The following is a 22083-nucleotide window of genomic DNA, read 5'->3' as shown; positions in this document are numbered from 1 at the left end:
AAGGGGGCGGGATTTCCTAGGTCGGGGTGTCCCCTGGGCTAAAAGAGACTGAGAATAGAAATCCAAGGCAATGCACTTAAAATTGGGGGGGGTCAATATTGTAAAGTCGTCAGGGCTGGTTTCCTTGTGTTTTGCTTTGCTTTTGTTTACACCATTCTAATGAAATGACCAATACAAACCAATATAATGAGACCCACGTTAGGGGATCATTATGATCCACCAGCAGAAATGGCCACAATCAGCCTATAAATAGTTCTTCCTTCATAGCCCCCTTTCGCATCCATCACTGCAGTGGATTTCGCGCAGGAGGTGGATTGTAGAACAGGTTTGCGTGCGTTGTGTTCAATAATAATAATAATAATAATAATAATAATAATAATAATAATAATAATTCAGTCTTTTATGAAACTATAAACAATTGCCATTTTCTGGAGATTCTTACAGGATTTCGAGGTCTATTCCAGCACATGGTAACGTTGCCATTGGCTCAAGATGCGAGGCGCCCTGAGCATTAGCCGGTTGGCTCCTGCTAGTGTCGGTACTGGATATTCTCCAACGGAGGTTTTCATTGGGTGGTGGTGTGTGTGTGTGTGTGTGTGTGTGAGCGCGCGCGCAAACACACACACCATTTTACCCCACCACTTTGAATGGTGTGCAGATCGATATCTGTATCCCAGCCGCTGGCAACGCTTGACTTCCCAAAGCCCAACCCTTTCTACACACCTAGTCCGGCTTACGACCAGAAGCTAGCTGCTTCCGTGTGCAGGAGAGAAATAATTGCAACCGGGGAAGGGGGGCGGGCTTCATTCCAAGTCGGCGTGTTTAGGAGAGGTGAGGTTGAAGAATGCCTTCTTCCACTGTGAAAAGTCCTGATCGAGAAAGGAAGGAAAAAAAAAGAATCAGATATGAAAGAGATCTAGCAGTTGGGACTGCAGCAAGAAAGCCACACACGGCGCACAAAATAATGGTGTGGGTGTTTTTTTGTTTTGTTTTGGAGGCGTTTATCTTACGCCGAGTCAGGAGCTCCAATCGGCCTTTGCTGAACTCCTCCTCCTCTTTCTCCCGGCTTGAAGATCCCCGGCCCTTCGGCCATCCTTGGGGCCCCTCGGCCTCGCCTTGCCAGGGAGCTAGGAGAAGGTATCCGAGAGAAAGCGCGCTCGGCGCGGCGAGTTGCTGGCTTGCTCGGTGTCTCCTAAATGAAAGCCACGTGCGGGTCTGCTGCAGTCGCGGCGCGCCCCTTCTCCCAATACAAGCCAAGGCAGTCAGCTAGCAAAAACTGCAGGGGAGGAAGGAAAGGGGATTGCGCAGGGCGGGGGGCGGTGGAGAGAGAGAGAGAGAATCGGCCTTCAGCCGCAGCTTTCAGCGCCACCACACAAGATAGGCTCCCCGGGACCGCCGGGACGAGCGAGAGGACGTGGTTCAAACGGGGCCTCCTAAGGATACCCCTGCCTGCGCCCAGGGGCGGCCTCGGGGCTCTTCTTCGGCTCTCCAAGGCCTGAGCTCTGCTTCCCGGATGGGATTTCCCTTTCGCGTCCCCCAGTCAAAAACAGAACGGATACAAGGCTCCCTCTGGTCAGTTTCACTTGGCTGGTCGCCCCTTTCCGCCCTCCTGCGCGCGTGTGCGCGCGTGTTTGAGCCCCCACCCCGCCCTATCCTTCCCAGTTTGTGCTTCGCCCTGGATCTGATGCTGGAAAGCGCCCCCACCATCGCCAGACGAGCTCCCCTGATTTATAGGCCTCGGTTCTTGATAAGATCGGGCCACGCGGGTGTACAGCCGGGGAGGGAGACTTTGCAGCGCAGAAACAAGATCCTCTACACCAGGGAGAGGGGGAGTTACGAAGGAAAGGGGGGAAATATCCTCTGGCTGTATTGGGGTGGACGGATCAGCCCGGGACCTAAGCTGCTTGCCCCCCACCCTCCAAAAAAACCCCACCCCACATTTATTTTCTTTTTTCTCTGGCTTTGCTCCATCTATGTCCCCAAAGGGTCCCAGCAGGCAAGCGGAGGCCACTGATGTCCATTTCTCGCAGCCTGGAGATGCGCAAAGCGGGATCAGAAGATCTCTTGCAAAGAGAGGCAAGCCGGGGCCGCTTCCTTTTCCAAGAGGAGGCTGGAGGTGAGATCGCTCTGAAAAGCTTCTTTTTTCAGGACGGATTCCCGCGGCTACGACAGGCAACCAGCCAGACCCCCACCCAACTCAACCCAACCCCGCGCGCTTTTTTTTTTTTTATAATACGGGCCGGGCTGCAGATGTCTCGCTGTGTTTCGCGAGATGGTGCCGTCCCTGAACCGGCTGCGAGAGGGTGTCGGCTCGATCGCAAGACGGCTCTTGGCCAGGGGGAGCGTGTGCGCGAGGGGAGAGAGACAGTCCCCTGAGATAACACCGAGAGAGAGAGAGAGAGAGAGAGAGAGAGAGAGAGAGAGAGAGAGAGAGAGAGAGAGAGAGAGAGAGAGAGAGAGAGAGAGAGAGAGACTTCCCGGGCAAACGGCCTCCCCTGCTCCGGAGGCCGGCGGAGGGCTCGGGGCGCGGATCTGAGTGCGCTGAAAAGCGCAGCTGCTGCGCTGCATCGTCAGCCCTTTAGCTCGCAGGTCCGCCACGATTAGGCGCCCTTGGAGATGGCCATCGACAGAGCTAATGCTCTGAGGGAAAAGAAAGGACCCTCGCGCCGGGGGAGCGGGGGCAAGTGGAGAAGGGAAGGCGGAGGACTCCTGCAGGCGACAAACGGGCTCGAGAAAAGGTTGCTTGAAAGAAAGGGCGAAAGATCCGCACTGCGCGTGAGAGGGAAACGGAACAGGAAGCAAGGAGGAGAGAGGGAGGGCAAGGCAGCCGGGCAGCCTAGGGGGAACCGTAGGGGGCTTGCGTCCCATAGGGACCTCTTTTCCAGGTGAGCAAAAGTTGTTGTTCTCAGAAGGAAGTCACTGCCTCTCTCTGTAGCATATGCTCCCTACGAGCCTTCTTCTCAACAGCTGAGCTTCCCGGGGAGAATCGTCTGATCAGCAACGTAGCTCTCGATATTATTATTATTATTATTATTATTATTATTATTATTATTGCACCGAATTTCCTCCCACCACGAGATGTAGTTGAAAAGTTAACTGTACTTTCAAGGGCAAGTCCTCTTGATCAGAGCAGAACATATGGGGAGGATCATACCGGTTTTTTAGGGTCAACCGTTAAGCGCCCCTCCTCCATATTCGTGCAGCCTCGCTATCTGAGAACATTCTCCTGCCTTTAGGAGCAATTCCTTGCAAGCTTGCAGCTTTAAAGAAAAGTCTATAGTTTCTAGCTGTTAGGGTGTTCTGTGGCTATGCTTTGTATGAAACTGACAAGGTGCCTTTCCCAGGCACTCTTTGGTGTCAATTTCCTAAAATGCGTTCCCAGCCGGCGCCCTCCTCCCTTTTCTCTTTCAACGACTCTTTTCTTGAGTAGTAAGGTTAGCATCCTGGTTAGCATTCTGGCTATCGTTTTGGCCCTGCCTGCTTAGCATCTCCTTCCCCTCGACTTACCGTATTCCTTACAGACAAGGAACTGATTTTATTGCCTTGCCTTTCCAGGGTGGCGCGAGTATTTATGGAACTGAAAATGCGCGCGTACAGCTCTCCTCTTTTCTTGTTTCATTGAAGGCGAACTCCGGGGAAAGAGCGCATTTCTCGGTACGTAAGCCTGCGATTATCCGCGGAGAAGGGATTGAGCCTGACCAAGGAAGACGGGTGGATATTTTTAAATGCTCCTTTTCCAAACGGGTCCCAAAATAAACCAGCGAATTAGACGTGGAAGTCAGCAGCCAATCTGCCGTTGAACTTGATCGACTTGTCCAAACAATGACAAAAACGCTCCTACAATTAAACAGCACCAGTTTCAGGTGGGTTAGCACCTTCTCCGCTTGTTTAGGTTCCACCACAGAGCTTGCTCCTTTTATTACAATATTAAAATGGATTTAAACAACAACAACAACAAAAAAAAACCCCTACTATTCAAACAATACAGGATTCTTCAAACCCAAAGGACATTTTGGGAACAAGGGCAAGGAGGCCTGAGGAACAAACGGGACTTTCATGGATTAAGCCGAAATATTTGGATGTTTAGAGTTCAAAACTGACTGAACTGGGTTGTGTATGAATCTGTGGTCGCGAAATGTACGGAGAGGATAATTTAGGCTGCAACCTTAAATACATTTGCTTATTGAACCCAGTGGCGGCGGGGGGGGGGTGTGTCTCTGTGATCAAGTTCGCTTGGTGAGAAAAAGTTCTTCCTGAAATACTAAATTCCAATGAATTGTAAGTTATTAAATTTTGTTGGTGGTATATAATATATTTGGACGCATTTATTGATTTGTTCATCGGGTGTGTGTATATATATATATGGCTATATATGGCGCATCTAACTGGATTTGTCTGTCTGCTTTGCCAGAATAGCCCTTGTTTTGATGCTAAACTCAAACGAGTAAAGAGGCGCATGATCCCGTTGCCAAAAACGGCAAAGGCCGCTGCGATCCACTTTTCCCGATTTCTTCCATAGCACAGTTAAACTGTTAAATCTCCAGGGATTTAAAAAGAGTCTCTACCCTCGACTTCAGTGGACATATATCTAACCATGCGCAGGTTTACTTTTAAGTAAGCTCAGCTGCTTTGAAAAGATCTTACGCGTCCGACTGCCTTATTTTCTAGAATTTCTAGGCACAAATCTAATTCCTGGAAGACGTTGATTGCAAACACAGAGGTTTATTTCGGGTGTTAATTTGTTGTGCGTAAATAGCACTGTGGGGCTCCGTAGCCAAAGCCCTTAAGGCGGATTGGAATCCGCATCCCGCCCCTTTGCCACGCATTGGCGACGTCTAGAAAAACCCAGTAGTTGCGAGCATGGACGGCTGCTTAAAACGTGTTACGGGATAGCTAATGGGCATGAAGTGTTCCTGTCTTGGATATGCAACAGGAACACCCCGATCGGAAATAACAACACGGACTTGGAAATAAATTCCATTGAAATCAGCTTGGAGCTTGTTCCCAAGCCAGCGGTTTAGGATCTCCGCCAGCAGAGCCAGGGCGGCGCTCCTCATTGGTCCGAGTCGCGTTGGAGGAATGTGGGAGCTCCTCGCAGCCTCTTGGGAGGCGAGCACAACATTCTCCCTCTGGGCCAAGATCCTGAAATGTCACGGTTCCCTAACAAAGCTCCTTTTCAGGACGGCCAATTTCACGATGCCTCCTTTTTGTTAATTTACTACAACAACAAACGACCAAAAAATACATTTAAAAAATCACCTGGAGCCCGGATGCGACTTCACCGAGTCGTCTTTGGAAGTGCAGCAGTCAGAGGATCTCAAGAGATCGAGGCTCCCCAGGTGGCTTGCCCAACCTGGCAAAAGTCCAAGTCTTGATGGACCCAGGTTTTCTAGGTGGCTCGCCGAGTAACCTTCCCGGGACTAATCCTGCTACGCTGTTGTTCAGGTGCAGAGAACGGGACTAGCTCTGGGAAAGGGTGACCAAAGCCTCCGCCTTTGCCCGGCTGGGGGAAATCGGCCTCTGCAGTCTAGTCTCCAAGCCAAGGTCGCTTTCCCAGGTCGGGAGGAGGGAAACGGGCTGAGGAAGGCCAGCTCAGCAAAGCTTGGACGCTCTCCAGCCGTGCAAAAGACGCCGAGAGTAAGCGCGTTACTTGGGGCCGACTGCTTCACCAGTCCAAAAGGCTCCTGCCGTTTTCTCGACAGCCTCTGCCCAGCACGAACCGTTTCTCTCTCTCTCTCTGTCTCTCTCCCTCCCACCCCCTCCCACCCCCGTGCATCGGATCTGTAATAAAGTCAAAAGGGACCTATCATCATGGTTCCAGTCTTCAGCCACTGCCTGAGTCCGGATTGTGAGTCTGAAAAGATGAGAGTGTCAAATGAAGAAAAGGTGGAACTGTCCACTGCAGGACCAGACCGAAGGTCCACCTGCAGGCCAACCCTGTGGCCAATTCGCCCAGGAACAAGACTCCCAGTGGGGTTCAATGGGACTTACTCCGAGGGAAGCGTGCGTAGGATTGGAGACCTCCTCCAGCACTCGGGTTCAAACAGCAGTCCTCCAGATGCGCCGCGAAGGTCACAGGAAGGGCACGAACCCCTCCCGATTGCCCACCTCCAATCGGGTATACTGCGGCTGTACATGGATGCTCCATTGTGTAGGTGTTGGTGGACTTTGCAATCACTTGTCTAATAGCTGATTGCAACTATCGCCCGATCTCTTTGATCATCGAAGACGTGGAAGGAACCGAGAGGGCATCCCAGAAAAGCCGCTGAAGTCCCAGCGAATTCAGTGGGACTTACTCCTTGACAAGCGGGCAAAACTTGGCAGCCGAAAAGTCGTTTGCTCTGCCTCCACTGCGCTGCCGCCACCACTGGATTTGGAAGCGTTGCATACACGACGTTAGCAACAATTCCTACCCAGCCTATACCTATTCTGTGGTTTCTTAGGAAATAGTGAGTCTTCATGCGTTTTTCCCCAAACCAGCTTCGATCCTAATTGACCTAGCTGCGTATTCCTTTCACCCTGCACCCTTTAAGCTGCTAATATACTATTTTCATTTTCGTGGAAAACCTCTGAGCACTCGAGGTGAGGATAATCCACGTTACCAGTGGGAAGCTAGATTTTAAATATTTGAGGCACGACCCAGCCCAAGCTGGACCACGTGCACCCCGATCATGTTTACACAGCAGCAAAAAGCAGGTCGCCTTGACTTATTGCCAGCTATAGGTCGCCAGCATTGCAACATTGCGCTCTTACGCATCTGAGCCAGAGAAAACGAAGGCCGCCTCTCAGCACCTTTGCGCATGATACGGGGGTGCCAGATTTGGAGAGAGGAATGCGAGACCATGGCTGAGGCTCCCAGCCTGCCTTGGCTCTCAAGCCTGGTGTCAACAATCGCTTTATTTCCTCGACTGACTCGCCCAGCCGTAATCATAGGGGCTGCTTGGCTCAGCTGCCATTCATGACACATGCCTAGAAAACAGAGAATGTTTCTTTTTAAAACCATGGCAAAGGCTTCTCTAGACGAGCCGTTGATTACCAGGGCGATTACGCGCCGCTCTGTGCGCTTTTCGGCGCACAAAGCGGTTCGAGGCCGACTTTAATGCGGAGCGCCATAAACCTGTCAATGTCGCGTCCAGGAGAGAGATTACGAGGGGAAATCGGGAGTGTGCCTGGCAGCGGTCGCTTTCCTGCTTTCGCCTCCTGCAAAAAGCCCAGTTGATTTCAAAGCACGTTCGGCTTTTTGATGACTTCCTCCCCGGGATGCGGATTTGCGCGAGGATCTAAGGTCTCTCTCCAAACAGAGAGAGATGAGCTAATATTCCTCGTGTGGATTCAATCTTTGCTCCCCGGGAGATCTGCGCTTATTTTGATGAAACGGACATAAGAAGGAACGACTTTCGCGCATATTTTCAAAAGGAAGAGCAAACTAAGGCAGCGACCCCAAAATCCCTTTCCTGGAAGTTGGGGGGGGGGGCTTGGGGCTTCACCTTTCAATCCCGCTTCACACCTGAGGCTTCAACCTGGCCTGTGTCTACATTGCAGAGATGGGGAGTCTGTGGCCCTCTAGATACTGATGAACTACGAATCCCGTCAACCCTCAGAAGTTGAAGGTCAACATCAGGCATAGGTAAACTCGGTCCTCCAGATGTTTTGGGACTACAACTCCCATCATCCCTGACCACTGGTCCTGTTAGCTAGGGATGGCGGGAATTGTAGTCCCAAAACATCTGGAGGGCGAGTTTGCCTATGCCTGGTCAACATCATCAGGCCCCCCGCTTTGCAACCAACGCGATTACAATGGCAGCCCCGGAAAGAAAGCCCACTCGATTTGATTTATCCCCCATCAAGAGCCTTCACACGTGGTACCAAAAAAATAAGCGCTAAGGGCGCAATCTCCCTTTACGCAGCAGGAGCTTACCCAAAATAAAGTTCCCCGGAGTGCAATGGGAATTACTCTTCAGTAAGTATGCATGCAGCCTATGCAGGTTTACTCCAAGAAAGCCTTGCCTTCAGTTTGTCTTGCTCCCAAATAATCGTACATGCGGTCAAACTCATTACGCACAAGCTTATTTGGAAGTAAGTTCGGATTTCTTTAACCTTCCAATAAAATGCAAGTGGGGGTCAGGACACTGCAAAACTGTGCAGGTGAATTCGGAAATCTCACTGAATTCAATGGGCTTGTTTCCACGATTGCTGTTTTAGTATGGAAAACAGTGGGACAGGGCTGGGAAGAAGCAGCTTCCTGAATAGAAACTTACCTCGGAGTGGAATTGGATTCTAGCTCCACTGGACTCTGGACCCATCCTAAGCTGCCCCATGATGGCTGAAGGAATATTTCCTAGAGGAATCATAGCCCTGGGGCTTCCCATCTGGTCCTGTCTAATGTTCGCCCTACTCAGAGTAGACCCACTGAAATTAACGGGCGAGCGAATTTAGACCCTTTGATTTCAATAGCTCTACTCTGAGTTTAGCATAGTTGGATACAACCCATTCTCTCAAAAGTCGATCTATTCAAACGTGGCGCAGGATTGGTTGAGCTAACCGCGCTTAGTTTGTAGGTCATCCTCCCCCGGCCCATTTGCCCTTTCCATGTCCGGTTCCTCTTCTCTTTGATGATATGCATCCCATCTTGAGCATACTGAAGCTCATTTGCTAGGTCTGATGGTGCTGCGCAGCCTGATCCTATTCAGGTGTTACGTCTCTCCAAAGTAAAACCCACAGAACGACTGATTAGAGTGTGGTGCTGATAACGTCAAGGTGCGATCCCTGGACTGCGTATTCCTGTATTGCAGGGGGTTGGACTAGATGATCCCCAGGGTCCCTTCCCTATGATTCTATGACTGCAACGCTAAAACAGTGGGAGTTACTTCCGATTGAAACTGCATGGGACTGGATTTGAGCCCAGAATGTTGATACTACAATACCTTAGATCGATTCTCAGTGCTAAACCCAAAGGACTGATAACATCCAGTTCAGCATTTGTAAGTTCTCTTCATTTCACTGGAAGAAAAGCACACGATTCACTTTCCCACTGAAATATCCAGTATCATTAAAATTGCCTTGGAATACTGCTCATAGGATTGCCCCAAACAGCACTGATTTTTAAAAGCTCGGTTTTAACATTCTTTTCTCAAATATTGTTACAATGGGTAAGAGGGGGAGACACCCAAAGAAATTGCCTTTGAGTTTAAGTGCTTCGATATGCTGTGTGCAGCGAAGTTCACTGTCAACCAGACGGAAGGTCGTGCTGCAAAAGGGTTTTTTTTGCCTAGTTTTTCCATCATGTTTAGGATTAAGGTACAACGATCGTCCAACTTATGCTAAGTTTCTACAGCAAGAGAAAGGCAAACGGGAGAGAGAGAAAGAGGGGAAGAGTGAGAAGGGGAGAGAGAAAGAAAGAGAGAACTTTATTGAGTTGAAATTCTGGCTGGCTCTTGCTAAAAATGAGAGAAATATTTGCTCTTTTACACACACACACGTAAACCGCCTAACCTTTGGTTTTAAGAAAATGATGCAATGTAGTAGGGGCAGGTCTGTTGGCTGTGAGCCTAAGTGCCTTGACTCGCGAGTAAACCAGTCTCAGTCTGAGGGGAAAGTGATACTATTCCTGTTGCTAAAAGCGTCTGGCGCAGTTCTGCCGGGCGTGCGCGCCGTGGTGCGCTTGGGGTGGGCTTCTGTACCTGCGGTGTGGGGCGCGTGTGTTCCAGCGGAGGGATCCTGGTCAGTTTCAAGCCGTCGGTTTCGTGCCTATTCTTGGCTCTCTCTCTCTCCCTCCGCCCCCTTGAAGGGGAGCCTGCCCTTTGAAAATACACCCTAAGCGTGGAGGTGAATGCTGGAAAGGGACTTTGCGGTCACCAGGTCTGCTCATAATATTTGAGCAAGCGTGCCTCCTTTCGCTTTCCGCCGAGTCGAACATATTTTTCAAACCCTTCGTTTAAATACTGACGTTTTCACGTGGACAGTCGGGTAGCTATTGCTCATTTTGTCTGGGAAGCGCCATGAATGCTTGACGTTACAGGCTGCCTTCGAGGTACCAGCAAAAGCCTCTGGGCTTCTTCTGCGGCAGAGCGCACACTGATCGTTGTTGTTGCTAGGAAAGCGACGCGAGCCTTTTTCAAGACACCCCCTCCCCCCCCCCATTTTATAAGCGAATTGAGAAGAGGCCCCAAGGGAATGGGACTCAGCCTGGTGACCTCTTCCATCCAGATCCTGCTGAAATCCAAGAAACTGTGCAACAAAGATGCTAAAAAGTGCAAGCGGTATATCTGATGTGTTCTTAACCAGGTTTACTTCGGTGCCAGTTGAATGGGATTGACTTCCGTATCAGCATGGATTGCGGCCTCTGGCAAACTTCGTGTAAAGCGAAGTACCACTGAGGCAAACATGTTTCTGGACCGTCCCACTGCACAATGCTTGGGGGCGGCAGGGTATGTGTGTGGGGTGAAATCTCTCCACCTAACATCATGACCAAAAGCAGGGCTCTAACATAGACTTACCCTAGAGATGTAGTCCACCTTTCCACCCCAAGTGTGGAGGAATTTATTTTATTTTATTTAAAAATGTATGCAATGAATGGTCTTTCAGACGTGTGAGCCCCTACCTGCGGTCTGTTGTGGAGCATGCCAGACACAGACCAGTAGTACAGTGACAACCAGGTCTCAGTGGGATTAGTCCTTGACGCGTCCATTAGACTGCCTGGCTGCGTTTCTAAGCACACTGCTTAGGATGGCGTTAAGACTGCTGCATGATCGGGTCCCGTAGTTCATCCATACAGTGAACCCTGTCTCTCTCACACATCCACACGAAGGAGTCGATGGATGAGAACTGGAGGATTAAGCAAGCGAAGTGAAACCCAGTATCAGCATAAGACTGCATTCATATGCCTACTTTTCTGGGAGTAAGATCCATTAAAGTAATTGGGCTTAACTCGTGAGTTTTGTTTTAGTTTTACATTTGTAGCGCGTCTTTTCTCCAAGGAGCTCAAGGCGGCGTACATAGTTCCCCGCCTCCCCAGTTTATCCTCAGAACAATCCTATGAGGTAGGTTGAGTGACTGGCCCAAAGTCACCCGCTGAGTTTCGTAGCTGAGTGGGGATTTGAAGTCCGGTCTCCCAGGTCCCAGTTCAACACTCTGCACTCACGTGGTGCATTATTCCATTTTCATTAAGTTCCGCATTATACTTGAGCTCTCACACGAGGTGAAAGCTACTTCCAGAGCAGTAGTGGAATGTAGCGCTAGTTTAGCGCTCATTTCCATTTTATTTGAAAACGCGTTTCGACCCTGGAAGCAAATAACACGGAAACGAGCGCTAAAGTCGCACTGTGTTCCACTATAGTTCCAGAAGGGGCTTTTACATAGCGGGAAAGCTCAAATATAGTGCAGAACTTAACAGTTAGGGGAAAGGGACGGAAACGGAATGAACTGTCGTGTGAATGCAGCCTCGCTCTGTAAAGTGTGTCTTTCACGAGGACTGCTCCAGAGCTCGCCCTCCTCGCTTCCTGCAATGTTTCCTCGTTAAACAGCACAGAGGAACAAAACCTGCTCTGGGAGGAGGAACAGGGGACTCAGCTGGACTAGTAGACATGCATTGTATAGGAAACAATGGTGTTTTCTTTTCTTTTTCTGTAAGAGACCCGCACCCATTACGGTCTGTGTCCAAACCCTGAGTGATGCAGTGCAAAACGTTGGTTAGTTCAAAGGCCGGGGTGTGTATTTGGTGAGTTCCCTGTTTTTTTACGAGGAAGCTCCTTAGATTTCAGCCGAGTAAGTTGGGTCACAGCACGACTGACCCAACCTTTGTTGGGTCCGGAAAGTTCCGTGTTAGTGTTTCGGGGAGGAACTCTGCATACCTAGAGATGGGGGTGGGGTGGGAGAGGTCAGAGGAGATGTTGACATGCCAATGAAGAGCATAGAAGCTGATCAGATCGCCATTGCCCAGCCTGGACTCGCCTTAGACATCCACGCGCCCTCGGTTGCGATTCTAATTCCGCAATCAATTTGGATTGACGCGAAGCTTTGGAGTGCCCTGCGCACGCAGTTTCAAAGCCCGCTTCGCTGCATTTGAAATGCTCGGGCCAAAGCCCAGCAACGCGGAATCGGGGGTTTTCTGCTTCAAAAGAACCTGAACGAATTCATCTCAGCCTGTCCCCAGCCCAACAAGAGCTGCCTTTGTGCTCTGCAGCCGCCGCAGTTTGGAAAGGGTTTCGGCCGCGCCACTGGCTGTAATGGAATCACACGTCTCCGAGGGGAGACCCCGAAATTAGCGCTCTGTTGAGGTAGCAACAAAGCGGCCTCTTTAGCACTGAAGGCGAGCGTGCTGTTTTATCCTAAAATAAAAACTGCCCAGGGACAGAATCCAGTTCGGTGAGGTAGGACCCTAGAAGCAGGAGAGAGGATAGTTAACACTATCCCAAGATTTTGCAGGGAACGTAAGTTTTGAAAGGGCATTAAAATCTGCAAGGCAGTCGTGTGTTTCCTTCAAGGTTGCGATCCTGTTTACACTTGCTAGAAAGTGACAACTTGTTGAACCCCCTTAAGTTTGTTGCTGTGGCGCGGAGAAGACTTAACAGGTTTTATGGGGTTTGTGCGGTAGCGCCGGCCCTGTCATTAGCAACAGTAAAGCGACTGCTTCTGATTTTGAGCGTCATAAAAGCGCAGCAAATTGTTAGTTATTTAATGTGTTGCATTTGTACTGGTAGAGAGGGGACCCGGCGCTGCTTCCTGTTTCAGGGGCCAACTGATTTCGACGGGACCTACTCCAAAGTAAGTGTGCATAGGACTGTAGCTTTAGCCCTTAATCACAATACAATAGAATGCAACTCCACATAACGCAGTGCAGTGCAATACATCCTTTTCAACTTGGTGAAACTTGTTTCAGATGAAATATGCCCAGGATCGGACTGACCTGCTGCAAGTATGTCCCTCCCTATACTACTAGAGTTGTTTATTATAGATTGTGAGCCTGTAGAACAGTGAATGCCAATAATGATGACATACAGTACAATATACGTAGTTTAATATAAAATGCATTAGGCGCGGCGCAAAATTTAAAGGAACAGGTTCTTCTTGTCATGCCCACGATCTTCCTGGAACTTATTTCTGAATAAATCCACACAGTCTGCGCAGGTCTGGCCGTTCAGTTCTAACCGTAATTGACAGGAAAGTTGAATCACATGGGAAACGTGTTAGGAATAAGGTGGGGTACCAGATGCGATCATATTTTCGTTTGTCTGGCGAGGTCGTTTTTTCTTCGCTGTAGATCCCCTCCAGTGCGGAAAAGGGCGAGCTCAGTAGGAGAGAATTTTTTCCTCTCTGCTCGTTTATACTGTCATTGCTTCGAGCCCTTGATCAAAAGCAAAGCTCCCCCCTCCCTCCAGGGAGTCAGGTGTCCGAAAGGTACACCCAGATCCTAAACAGGCTCCCTCGAACGCCAGTTCCATTGCGATCAAAGTCGGCTGGGCTGGCTAGCAGTGGCGCACTGGCTCCCGCTCTCAGCTTCACCCAATAAAGCCGAATACTTTGCTGTCACCCATCCCACATCCACGCCGCCCCTGGTTTCAATGGAACTGATTCCCCAGTTTCCAAACAGCGTTTCGACTGGGCCATTAGCATATTCTCAGCCAGGCACCAAATGTTCCGACCGCTTTCTAAGCGCAAGAGAAACAAATGACGCCCCGTTTTGAAATCGGGTCAGTGTGTTGTTGTTTTCCCCCAACTGCGGAAGAGCCAGAGAATTCTAACGACGGAAGTAGATGCTCTATCTCCCTAAAAATAAATCCGAGATAAACTCTTTGACCATTGGCGCTTCCCGGATTCCATTGTTGACTCGAGACTTCATATGTCGAGCTGGCTTTTATTGCAAAGGGTCTGACTTGTCACCATGCACATTATTAAAACTTAATTAAAAGGGGCACACACATACGCTGCAATCCTATACATGTTTACCTGGGATTCCTTTTCCTAAGTAAACATTGCACTGCGTAGGTCCAATCCTATGAAAGTTTTTTTTCCTGTGCAAGCCCGATGGACTTGAATGAGAGCTGCGCAAGGTTGATCAGCCTCAGGCTTCAAGTATAAGGTACTTATACACGTATTAAAAAAGATCGTCCTATTTGCTTCCAAATAAAGATGTGTACAGGAAAACTGAGGTGGAGTGGCCGGATGTTTAGGATCCGTGTTTTCTTTATCCTTTTAAAAATATGGCTTGCTTGGAGTTTTTGTTATTCAGGTTGAAAAGCCATCCCATTCTGCTATGTCTCTCTGTTTTGTTTCAGCTCTCATTCAAGTCGGCGAAGCTCCCGCAGGGGAAAGAAACCTCGTTGGAGATTGTGTTCTATAAGCTTATGCATACTTACTTGGGAGCAAGTCCTATTGAGCGCATTGGAATTTACCGAATAGTAGAATGATGCTCAGAAGATAGGGCTCTAAGTGCAAGGGGGGGGGGGGTGTATGAAAAAACAAAACAAAACAAAAGCTTCCACTGACATGAACAGGCGGTTCCCCCTCCCCGTGATGGGAAATCATAACCCACAACCATTCAGTTCAATGGGACAAGAAGATATCCACGCCAGAGTGCACCGCGCGCTGTTCTCGCTCTTCCGCGCACGGCAGACTGCCAGAGGGATACAGCCACGTTGATTTTTGGGCAGCAAATCCCAACAAGCAATCCTGTGGCTCCCCAAACTCTCAGATTTGTTGTGGTATCAAAAGGCCTGTTCGTCAGCAGGCAGGCACTGCTCCTCGACGGTCCGTTTCAAAGCAGCCGTGGTCTCACTCGTGTCGGTTTCAGCTCTCCAAAGCGGGGGAGGGAAAGTTACTGGGTCAGTTTCCACGCAAGGCGTGGAAAGCAGACCGGGGCGGTTTCGAAGCTCCCCGACCCTACGACTGAGGTTTGACCTGTTAGGGTAAAGGATTTCTCACTGACAAGCTCCTCCACAGTATCCGGCTTGCGGTAGATCGGAGCCCCGATTTCAATGCACAGGGAGAATATTGCGCTTAAGACCCAGTGCGCTTAAGATCTGGGGCGCGATCCTCTCTTCTGCCCTGATTTGATGGTAATTTTACTTGGCTTTCATTGTTATTGTTTTTGGACATCTGGGCTGTATTTTGGGCATAGTCGTATCTGTGCTATATGTTTGGCATAGTTCTCTGTGCTTCGGCAGGCGGGCCAGATAAGTAAACCATAAATAAATAAAACAAATACTCCCAATATTAGACCCCCCCCCTCAGACGGTGAAGGAACTATCTCTTTTTGATGTCTTCAGGTCAAGATATACTACATGTAATTGGAAGCGGCGTGATCCGAAACATGTGCCCTTAGAAATCAGAGCTGGAGAGTCCTTCGCTTCCAGAGGCGCCTCTGTCGTGGAACTGAAAGGGGCACTTGCTGCGGGACAGAGGTTTGCAACGGATTTCAAGCAGCCCAGATTTAGTTTATTAGCCCCAGGGAGTGGGACGGGGTGGGGGCTGGAGGGCTCTTTCAGTTTCCGATCTCCAAGCCCATTTCCTTGGGAAGAAGGCCCAGTCATTTCAGCCGGACGCTTCGGGATCAGGCTCCTGGGAAGGCGCCCATAGTCATAGTTCACAATGTAGCGTTATTGGTTTTGGATGTGGATCTTTGTCATTCGAGGTTTTATCATGATGATGATAATGTTGAAAAACAAATCGGGAAGGATGCATTCAGTATGATTAGAGGAGTCACAAAACAAGCAGCTTTGTCTTACAAAGCTACAATTCCCAGTAGCCTTAAAAACTACAGTTCCCGGGATTCTTTGGGAGGAGGTCATGCTTTAAATGTGCTTTGAATGTATTGGGTGGGCCTATATCACTTTGCATAATCCCCAAACCTTATTATTTGTAAGTTCTCCTGGTTTGAGATGCTAAAGGAAATTCCCACTATAATGGTGAGTCTTGAAAACTCATGTCTCCTAAGTTACAAACTGCACCTATCAATTGAAATTGACAGCCACATAGATTCATCAATGAATGAATCCCAATCATTTAAACGAACAAAGTTTATAGCGCTGCCTAGATTTGCTTTCACAGAACAACACAGAGGAGGACCTATTTTGGTATCTCTATCCTCTTTAAAATGGACTCGGCCGGATCCTGTTCAAGAGACCGTATTGTTCGTTAATATTCACACGAGGTACAAATAACGTGTGTGTGTGAGAGGGAGGGAGGAAGCCTTAGAAACACGAATACGCAGCTACTGGACGAAGCTGACCCACCTGGGGCCAAATCGGAGCCCAGCCAGGCCCATAAAACAGCACCCCAAATGAAGAGAGACTGGATCTGGGATCAGCAATCCTGATTTGCAGAGAATATTAAGAACTTAACCGGAACGGCAATTCAGCCACCTCCAGCGTTGTAGCCTCTGGAAAGGTGTTAGGGTACTTGGAGTCTGAATCTTTGTACTAAGGCTAGTTTTGCAGGTCAAAGAAAACAACGCCTTTCGCCATGAGTGGAATGCATTTAAAAAGGATTATTGTGTGCGTGTCTACACTGTATCCTGCCACTACTGAGGTCAGTGGCAACTTCCTCACACGATTTCCAGACCTTCTCCACCCAGAGATGTAGTGAACTAATAGATTTTATAACTAGAAAATAGCCAAGTGTCCAGAATTGTGTTGGATTGGGAAATAAATTGCAATGGAAGGTAACGGACAAGCTCATTTGGATCACTTTCACGTGAATGAGCAGCTGCTTTTAGCACTATTTAAAATGTGTTCTGGGTGACAAGTCTGTGATTATTATTATTAATTAAATTTCTATATTGCCCTTCATATGAGGATCACAGGGTGGTTTAAATATAAAAACACACAAAATGCATAGCATAGTAACAAACAAAACACTTTGTTTTATATGCAAGGATATTGATGGCTCATCTCACCTACCAGTAGCAGAGTCAGGGCAAAACTTGAAGCCAGCATCTGCCTCTCCCTACCCCACAGTGCATATGCTGAAGATCCCAGTCTAGGATGTTTCTGCAACAGATATTGGACTTCTTGTGCAATTCTGGTAGCAAGATATTTCCATTCAGTTGTTTTCTCTGATGTAAGTCCTACCAAGTTCTTGTACTTTAACATCTCAGCATTATTTCATTAGGAGTTAAAGCACATATATATATATATATATATATATATATATATATATATATATATATGCTTTCGTAGATTTTCACGGGTACAGGAATGCAGGTTTTGGTGTCCTCGGGTGTCTTCCCGTGTAAAAGTTGGGGTGTCTAGGCGACGTTTCGACGAGGTCTCACTCGTCATCTTCAGGCTGGTGCTTTCGGCTTCTTGTTACTGGAACAGAGCCCAGTAACAAGAAGAGGTATATATATATATATATACCGGTGGTATATTCCTGTTCCAGTCTGCTAAATAGGGAATGATTGATGAAGGCAAAAGGAGGCAAAGACTAGTAAGCATAGTGAAAAGGGAAATAATTTCTTGGCTGTGATTTGCTTTCTGTGGTTCACAATTCGTATAGGTTTCTTGAGAATTTTGCTTATGAGGACTAGAAACCTGCTTTGCCACAAACATGGTCTGAAGTCCAGGGATTTGAAGTTCCACAACACAGGGCGCTAGCATGACTACACAAATGCCTGTGCATCATGCAATCACTCCCATATGGGAAGTGCTTGCCTGCCACTGTTATCCCCCTTCCCATGGCTGTCGTTTTGTTTGGATTGCACTGGGAATCAAGGCCATTGCCATAAATAGGCTGCAGAGGAGCAAACATGTCAAACTGTAATCACTCATGAAACAGGCACACAATATGCAATTAACAACCTATTGGAAGTAACTTTACCTGGAGTCAAAGACACTGACTTTCAATGTCCCAGCCTACATGAAGCTCAGTTTTCATACTTAGAAACATAATTAGGCTTATAGCCAAAATGGGGTTCAGCTCAAGGTATGGCAATAATGCATTGCAATCCTAAACATGGTCTAAAGGTAAAGGGACCCCTGACCGTTAGGTCCAGTCGTGGATGACTCTGGGGTTGCGGCACTCATCTCGCTTTATTGGCTGAGGGAGCCAGCGTACAGCTTCTGGGTCATGTGGCCAGCATGACTAAGCCACTTTCTGGTGAACCAGAGCAGAGCACGGAAACACCATTTACCTTCCCGCCGGAGCGGTACCTATTTATCTACTTGCACTTTGATATGCTTTTGAACTACTAGGTTGGCAGGAGAAGGGACCGAGCAATGGGAGCTCACTCCGTCACGGGGATTCGAACCGCCGACCTTCCGATCGGCAAGCCCTAGGCTCTGTGGTTTAGACCACAGTGCCACCCACGTCCCTAACATGGTCTACTCAGCAGTAAATCCCACTGAATTCAGTGGGCCTTACTCTCAGTTAAGTGTGTCTACGATTGCAGCTTCACTGAAGCTCTCTTCAGGCGTTACTCGTGTGAGAAGCATGTTGAATGGGGTTAAACATTGTTAAAGTGGTATAAGACTGCTTTAAACATATGGTGTGGATGTGACAAGTCACACACCGTTAATGGGAAACTTTTCAGAGTAGAAATGGCATTCTTCCTGAACAGAATTCCACTGCTGAGATTTTAACCTGGACAGCTCAATTCTGAAATGTCTTAAAATGAGAATACTTGGATATCAGTGAATTTACAGCTAGCAACTTTGCACTTTATTTCCAAGTGAGTGTGCTTAGGGTTTTGGACTGCATCTTCTTAAATCCAAGTGTTGGGCAGGTAAGTCTGAAAGCTGAAACCATCTGTTTAGCAGCATTTTCATTAAAAAAAATGAATTATGACATGAGACATTAAAATACAGATTGTAATTCAATACCCAAATCTTTGTGTGCAGTAAATAGCTGGCAAGACGAATGTGCAATTTTCTATTTATCGCAAACCCAGCCATAAAATATATTAGAGGTCCATACTGCTTTGGTTTTCCCTACAGTGGTCTTAGACAAAGAGAAACATTTCCAACTCATATTAACTTGAAGACATTAATGAAAACAGACAACATGATAGGAACTTTACTGTGACAGGGAATGTATAATATATTCTAAACACAGCCACAACATACTAATACATCTTTATTATTATTATTATTGACTGAAGCCTTGAGTTCTGCCTTAGCTTTTCTACTTCAACAGTATTTCTGAGTGGGTCAAGGCTCCAGTGGGATATAATGACACCAAAGTAAATAGAAGAGTTTAAAACCAAAGAATTGTTTCTCCAGATTCTGTCAGCAATTTGTACCACGCTAACTGAAACATTGCTTCAGTAAGAAAAGCATACATGCATTGAAGTAATGCAAACAACATTAGTATCAGTGGCATGGAAGGGACATGAGGCTACAAAAGGGTAGATTCTGATGGATACTGAAGTAATAGGCTAGGACAAAATTGTTGTGTGATGTTAAAAGTCATACGGTACTTTAATTCTGGAAAATAGGGTAGCAGACCTGAAAAGTAAGAAGACTGCCAACGTACCACAAAATAATAAACATAATTTGGAATTATGAAACGGATCTTAATAGCACATTACTGAATTTTAATGTGCTGTGGATGTGCATTCATTCACCCCACCAGGGTGTGCAACTCTTGGGAAGGAACTGATGCATTTTTACACAAAACATATTTACATTATTAATATATTTGGAATAAGATGGACATTCCACATTTTACTTTTTAACAGATACATATTCCAATCTACAAAGCAGAGAGGCAAAATACCTAGATTTGGGCCAATTTGATTTTGATTTGTGTTGCTTGATTGAGAGGTACAGGAAACGAGTTTAAACACATGTACTTAAATCCAACTGTGGATCAGGCTATCTCAGTCACATACCACTGCACAATCACAAACCATTATTGTACGTATACATCCATTTCTTCACCGGATCACACCAGCCACTTTATAATAATTCCATACATGCTTTTAAACCATACTGCAAAAATAAATTTCAGATACAAATACTGTAATTTCTCTGGTATTTATAAAAGAACTTAGCCAAAGAAGAAGAAGAAGAAAAGGTGGGAAATCATGCAGCGTAAAATAAAACACAGCATACATGGAGCTGAGGAACTTTCCAGCTGCAGAATCCAAAAAGAACGGCAATGCACAGGCTCACCATATGTTTTAAATGCTGAAGGTCCAATGACTATTTCAAAGCTTTTGCCTTCTTTTTGCCACTTCCCCATCCACCGCTGAGCTGAACTGGATGGTCTCGAAATGATATCCGCTCTTTATGCGAGGGCCCCAAAGGTGATCTTTCAGGCACAGGTGCCTCCTTTTCTACACAAGAAGAAATTGCTATTAAAATGCTGTTGCTCAAGTCATCTTTAATAATAATAATAATAATAATAACAAAACAGCAGCCTCTCATCATGCCTAATTTTGTTACTTAGTTCCTAATTCAAAAAGTTTTAGCAGAAAATCTAAGCTACTTTAAAGCCATTAACTGATTAAAAACTTTGATCTCAATGGCAATTTGTGGATATTTAATATGTGTGTGCTCTCACACACATGTGTTTCTTTTGAATAAATGCAGATAAAACATTCATTGGCCGGGAAATCACACTAACCACATTGGCGGCAATAAGAGATGTGCAGAGTGACAACAATGTGATCAGCACTGAATACTATTTCACAAGGGAATGCCTCTGATTAAGCATATACATTTTAAACACATAGTTAACACATTCACAAATTGCATTGATAATTCATTCACATTTACATGCTATCTCGCAACTGAGATTTGTAAAAAGAATGGGCAGGAACAGTATTTTAGGAATATTAGAATCAAAATGAAAAAATCCAGACATATAATTTACATATTCATTGCTTCCTTTTTGTGTCCAATTATTTCTTCGTCATTTGCACATACCGTATTTCATGAACACATAAGTGGCACAGAGATATCATTTTTATGGATTCTGGCATTTTTTAACCACATGAAGTAAATTCCAGATGATTTATAGGGCCAACGGGTTACTATTTTAATTTCTCAGCCCAACATACGCTAGCCAGACTTCCACCAAGGGAAAGACAGAGGAAGTCTCCATTTACTCCACTGAATAAGAAATGGGGAAAGCTGACCTAAATATTGAATTTTTATTCAAATCTTGTCTTCAATGGTAACTATGTAGCTGTCAATAACACCTTCAGAAATTTCTGAGTACTACGTAGGGCTCCAATCAGCCTCAAACAGGAGCCATATAGCACTCTCTGGGGCTTGTCAGATGTAGTTTTATCACTTCCCTCCACTATACAATATAGTGATCATGGTAATGGGTTCAGGATGAGGGCTGGCTGCCCATCCTGAATCTGAGTGCTTCATTGCTCTATAACTGCTACTGTCGGTGGTTGAATATAGCACTGCATGTGTGTGTGTCGCTTGCCACAAAATGTTCCTGGCCTCCAGGGTAACCTTAGCTTAATTTGACTAATTCCTCCAGCCTCTTCTTCCATTTTCATCTGCTTCAACTGATACCTTCGTCATTCCACAGTACATCTGCCCACAATCACACTGTGATAATATGCATTCTGTGCGGGATGCAGGTACATTTTTGGGGTGCTGCACACACATATCATTCCTGTCTTGCACCATTCATATATATAAGGCTCATCCTGCTGGAATGGTTATAATCCATTTTGTACCGAGAATGAACTTCTCAAGTGCTTTCTGTCTCCCTGTGTACACAGAGAGTGCTTTTTCATGTCATCTTCTATTGGGGTGGACTTTCTGACATTGCAAGGCCTGTGCCAATTCACATTTTCCAGTCTAGCTACATGCACTAGGAAAAGCAGGGAACAGACCATGGGTATAACCTCAGATTTGTATTGATTTAGATTGATGGGGCAGGGTAGCTGCCCCCTTGCCCTCCCTTGGCTACACCCATGGAACAGACTGTATATTGATAAATCAGTACATCAGTTTCTGTAGTCTCTTTTTAGGGACAGCTAGCATTTTGAATGACCAAAAATAATTTCAAAAAAGTACTATGGAACAACATGTGCTCAGCTGCAGTGTGGCATTACATCATTTCTGCCCACAGCCAGGAGGCATGGGAACACAAATTTAGGGGAGTGGATAACAGCAATGT

General features: G+C 46.9%; 1 protein-coding gene and 1 long non-coding RNA gene across 4 annotated transcripts in view; one reads left to right on the top strand and one right to left on the bottom strand.

Annotated features, from left to right (window-relative positions):
- The first annotated feature begins 832 nt into the window (after positions 1 to 832).
- Positions 833 to 3658, top strand: LOC309378503. The gene is made up of 3 exons (XR_014172117.1): positions 833 to 1572; positions 1986 to 2116; positions 3625 to 3658. It is a non-coding gene; the product is annotated as an uncharacterized lncRNA (long non-coding RNA).
- Positions 3659 to 19956: 16298 nt separating this feature from the next.
- Positions 19957 to 22083, bottom strand: part of LRRIQ1 (leucine rich repeats and IQ motif containing 1) — a 104003-nt gene continuing 101876 nt past the window's right edge. For all 3 annotated transcript variants that reach the window (XM_081926569.1, XM_081926570.1, XM_081926571.1), the window contains one exon: positions 19957 to 20272. In XM_081926569.1, the coding sequence (XP_081782695.1) occupies positions 20139 to 20272 (134 nt within the window). In that variant the 3' untranslated portion in view covers positions 19957 to 20138. The remainder of the gene's footprint in view (positions 20273 to 22083) is intronic.

This window comes from Podarcis melisellensis (assembly GCF_964234715.1).
Source record: "Podarcis melisellensis genome assembly, chromosome: 10".
In the NCBI taxonomy this organism is placed as follows: Eukaryota; Metazoa; Chordata; class Lepidosauria; order Squamata; family Lacertidae; genus Podarcis; species Podarcis melisellensis.
Note: the sequence above shows the minus strand (reverse complement) of the source record. Positions and strands in the feature narration are given on the sequence as shown.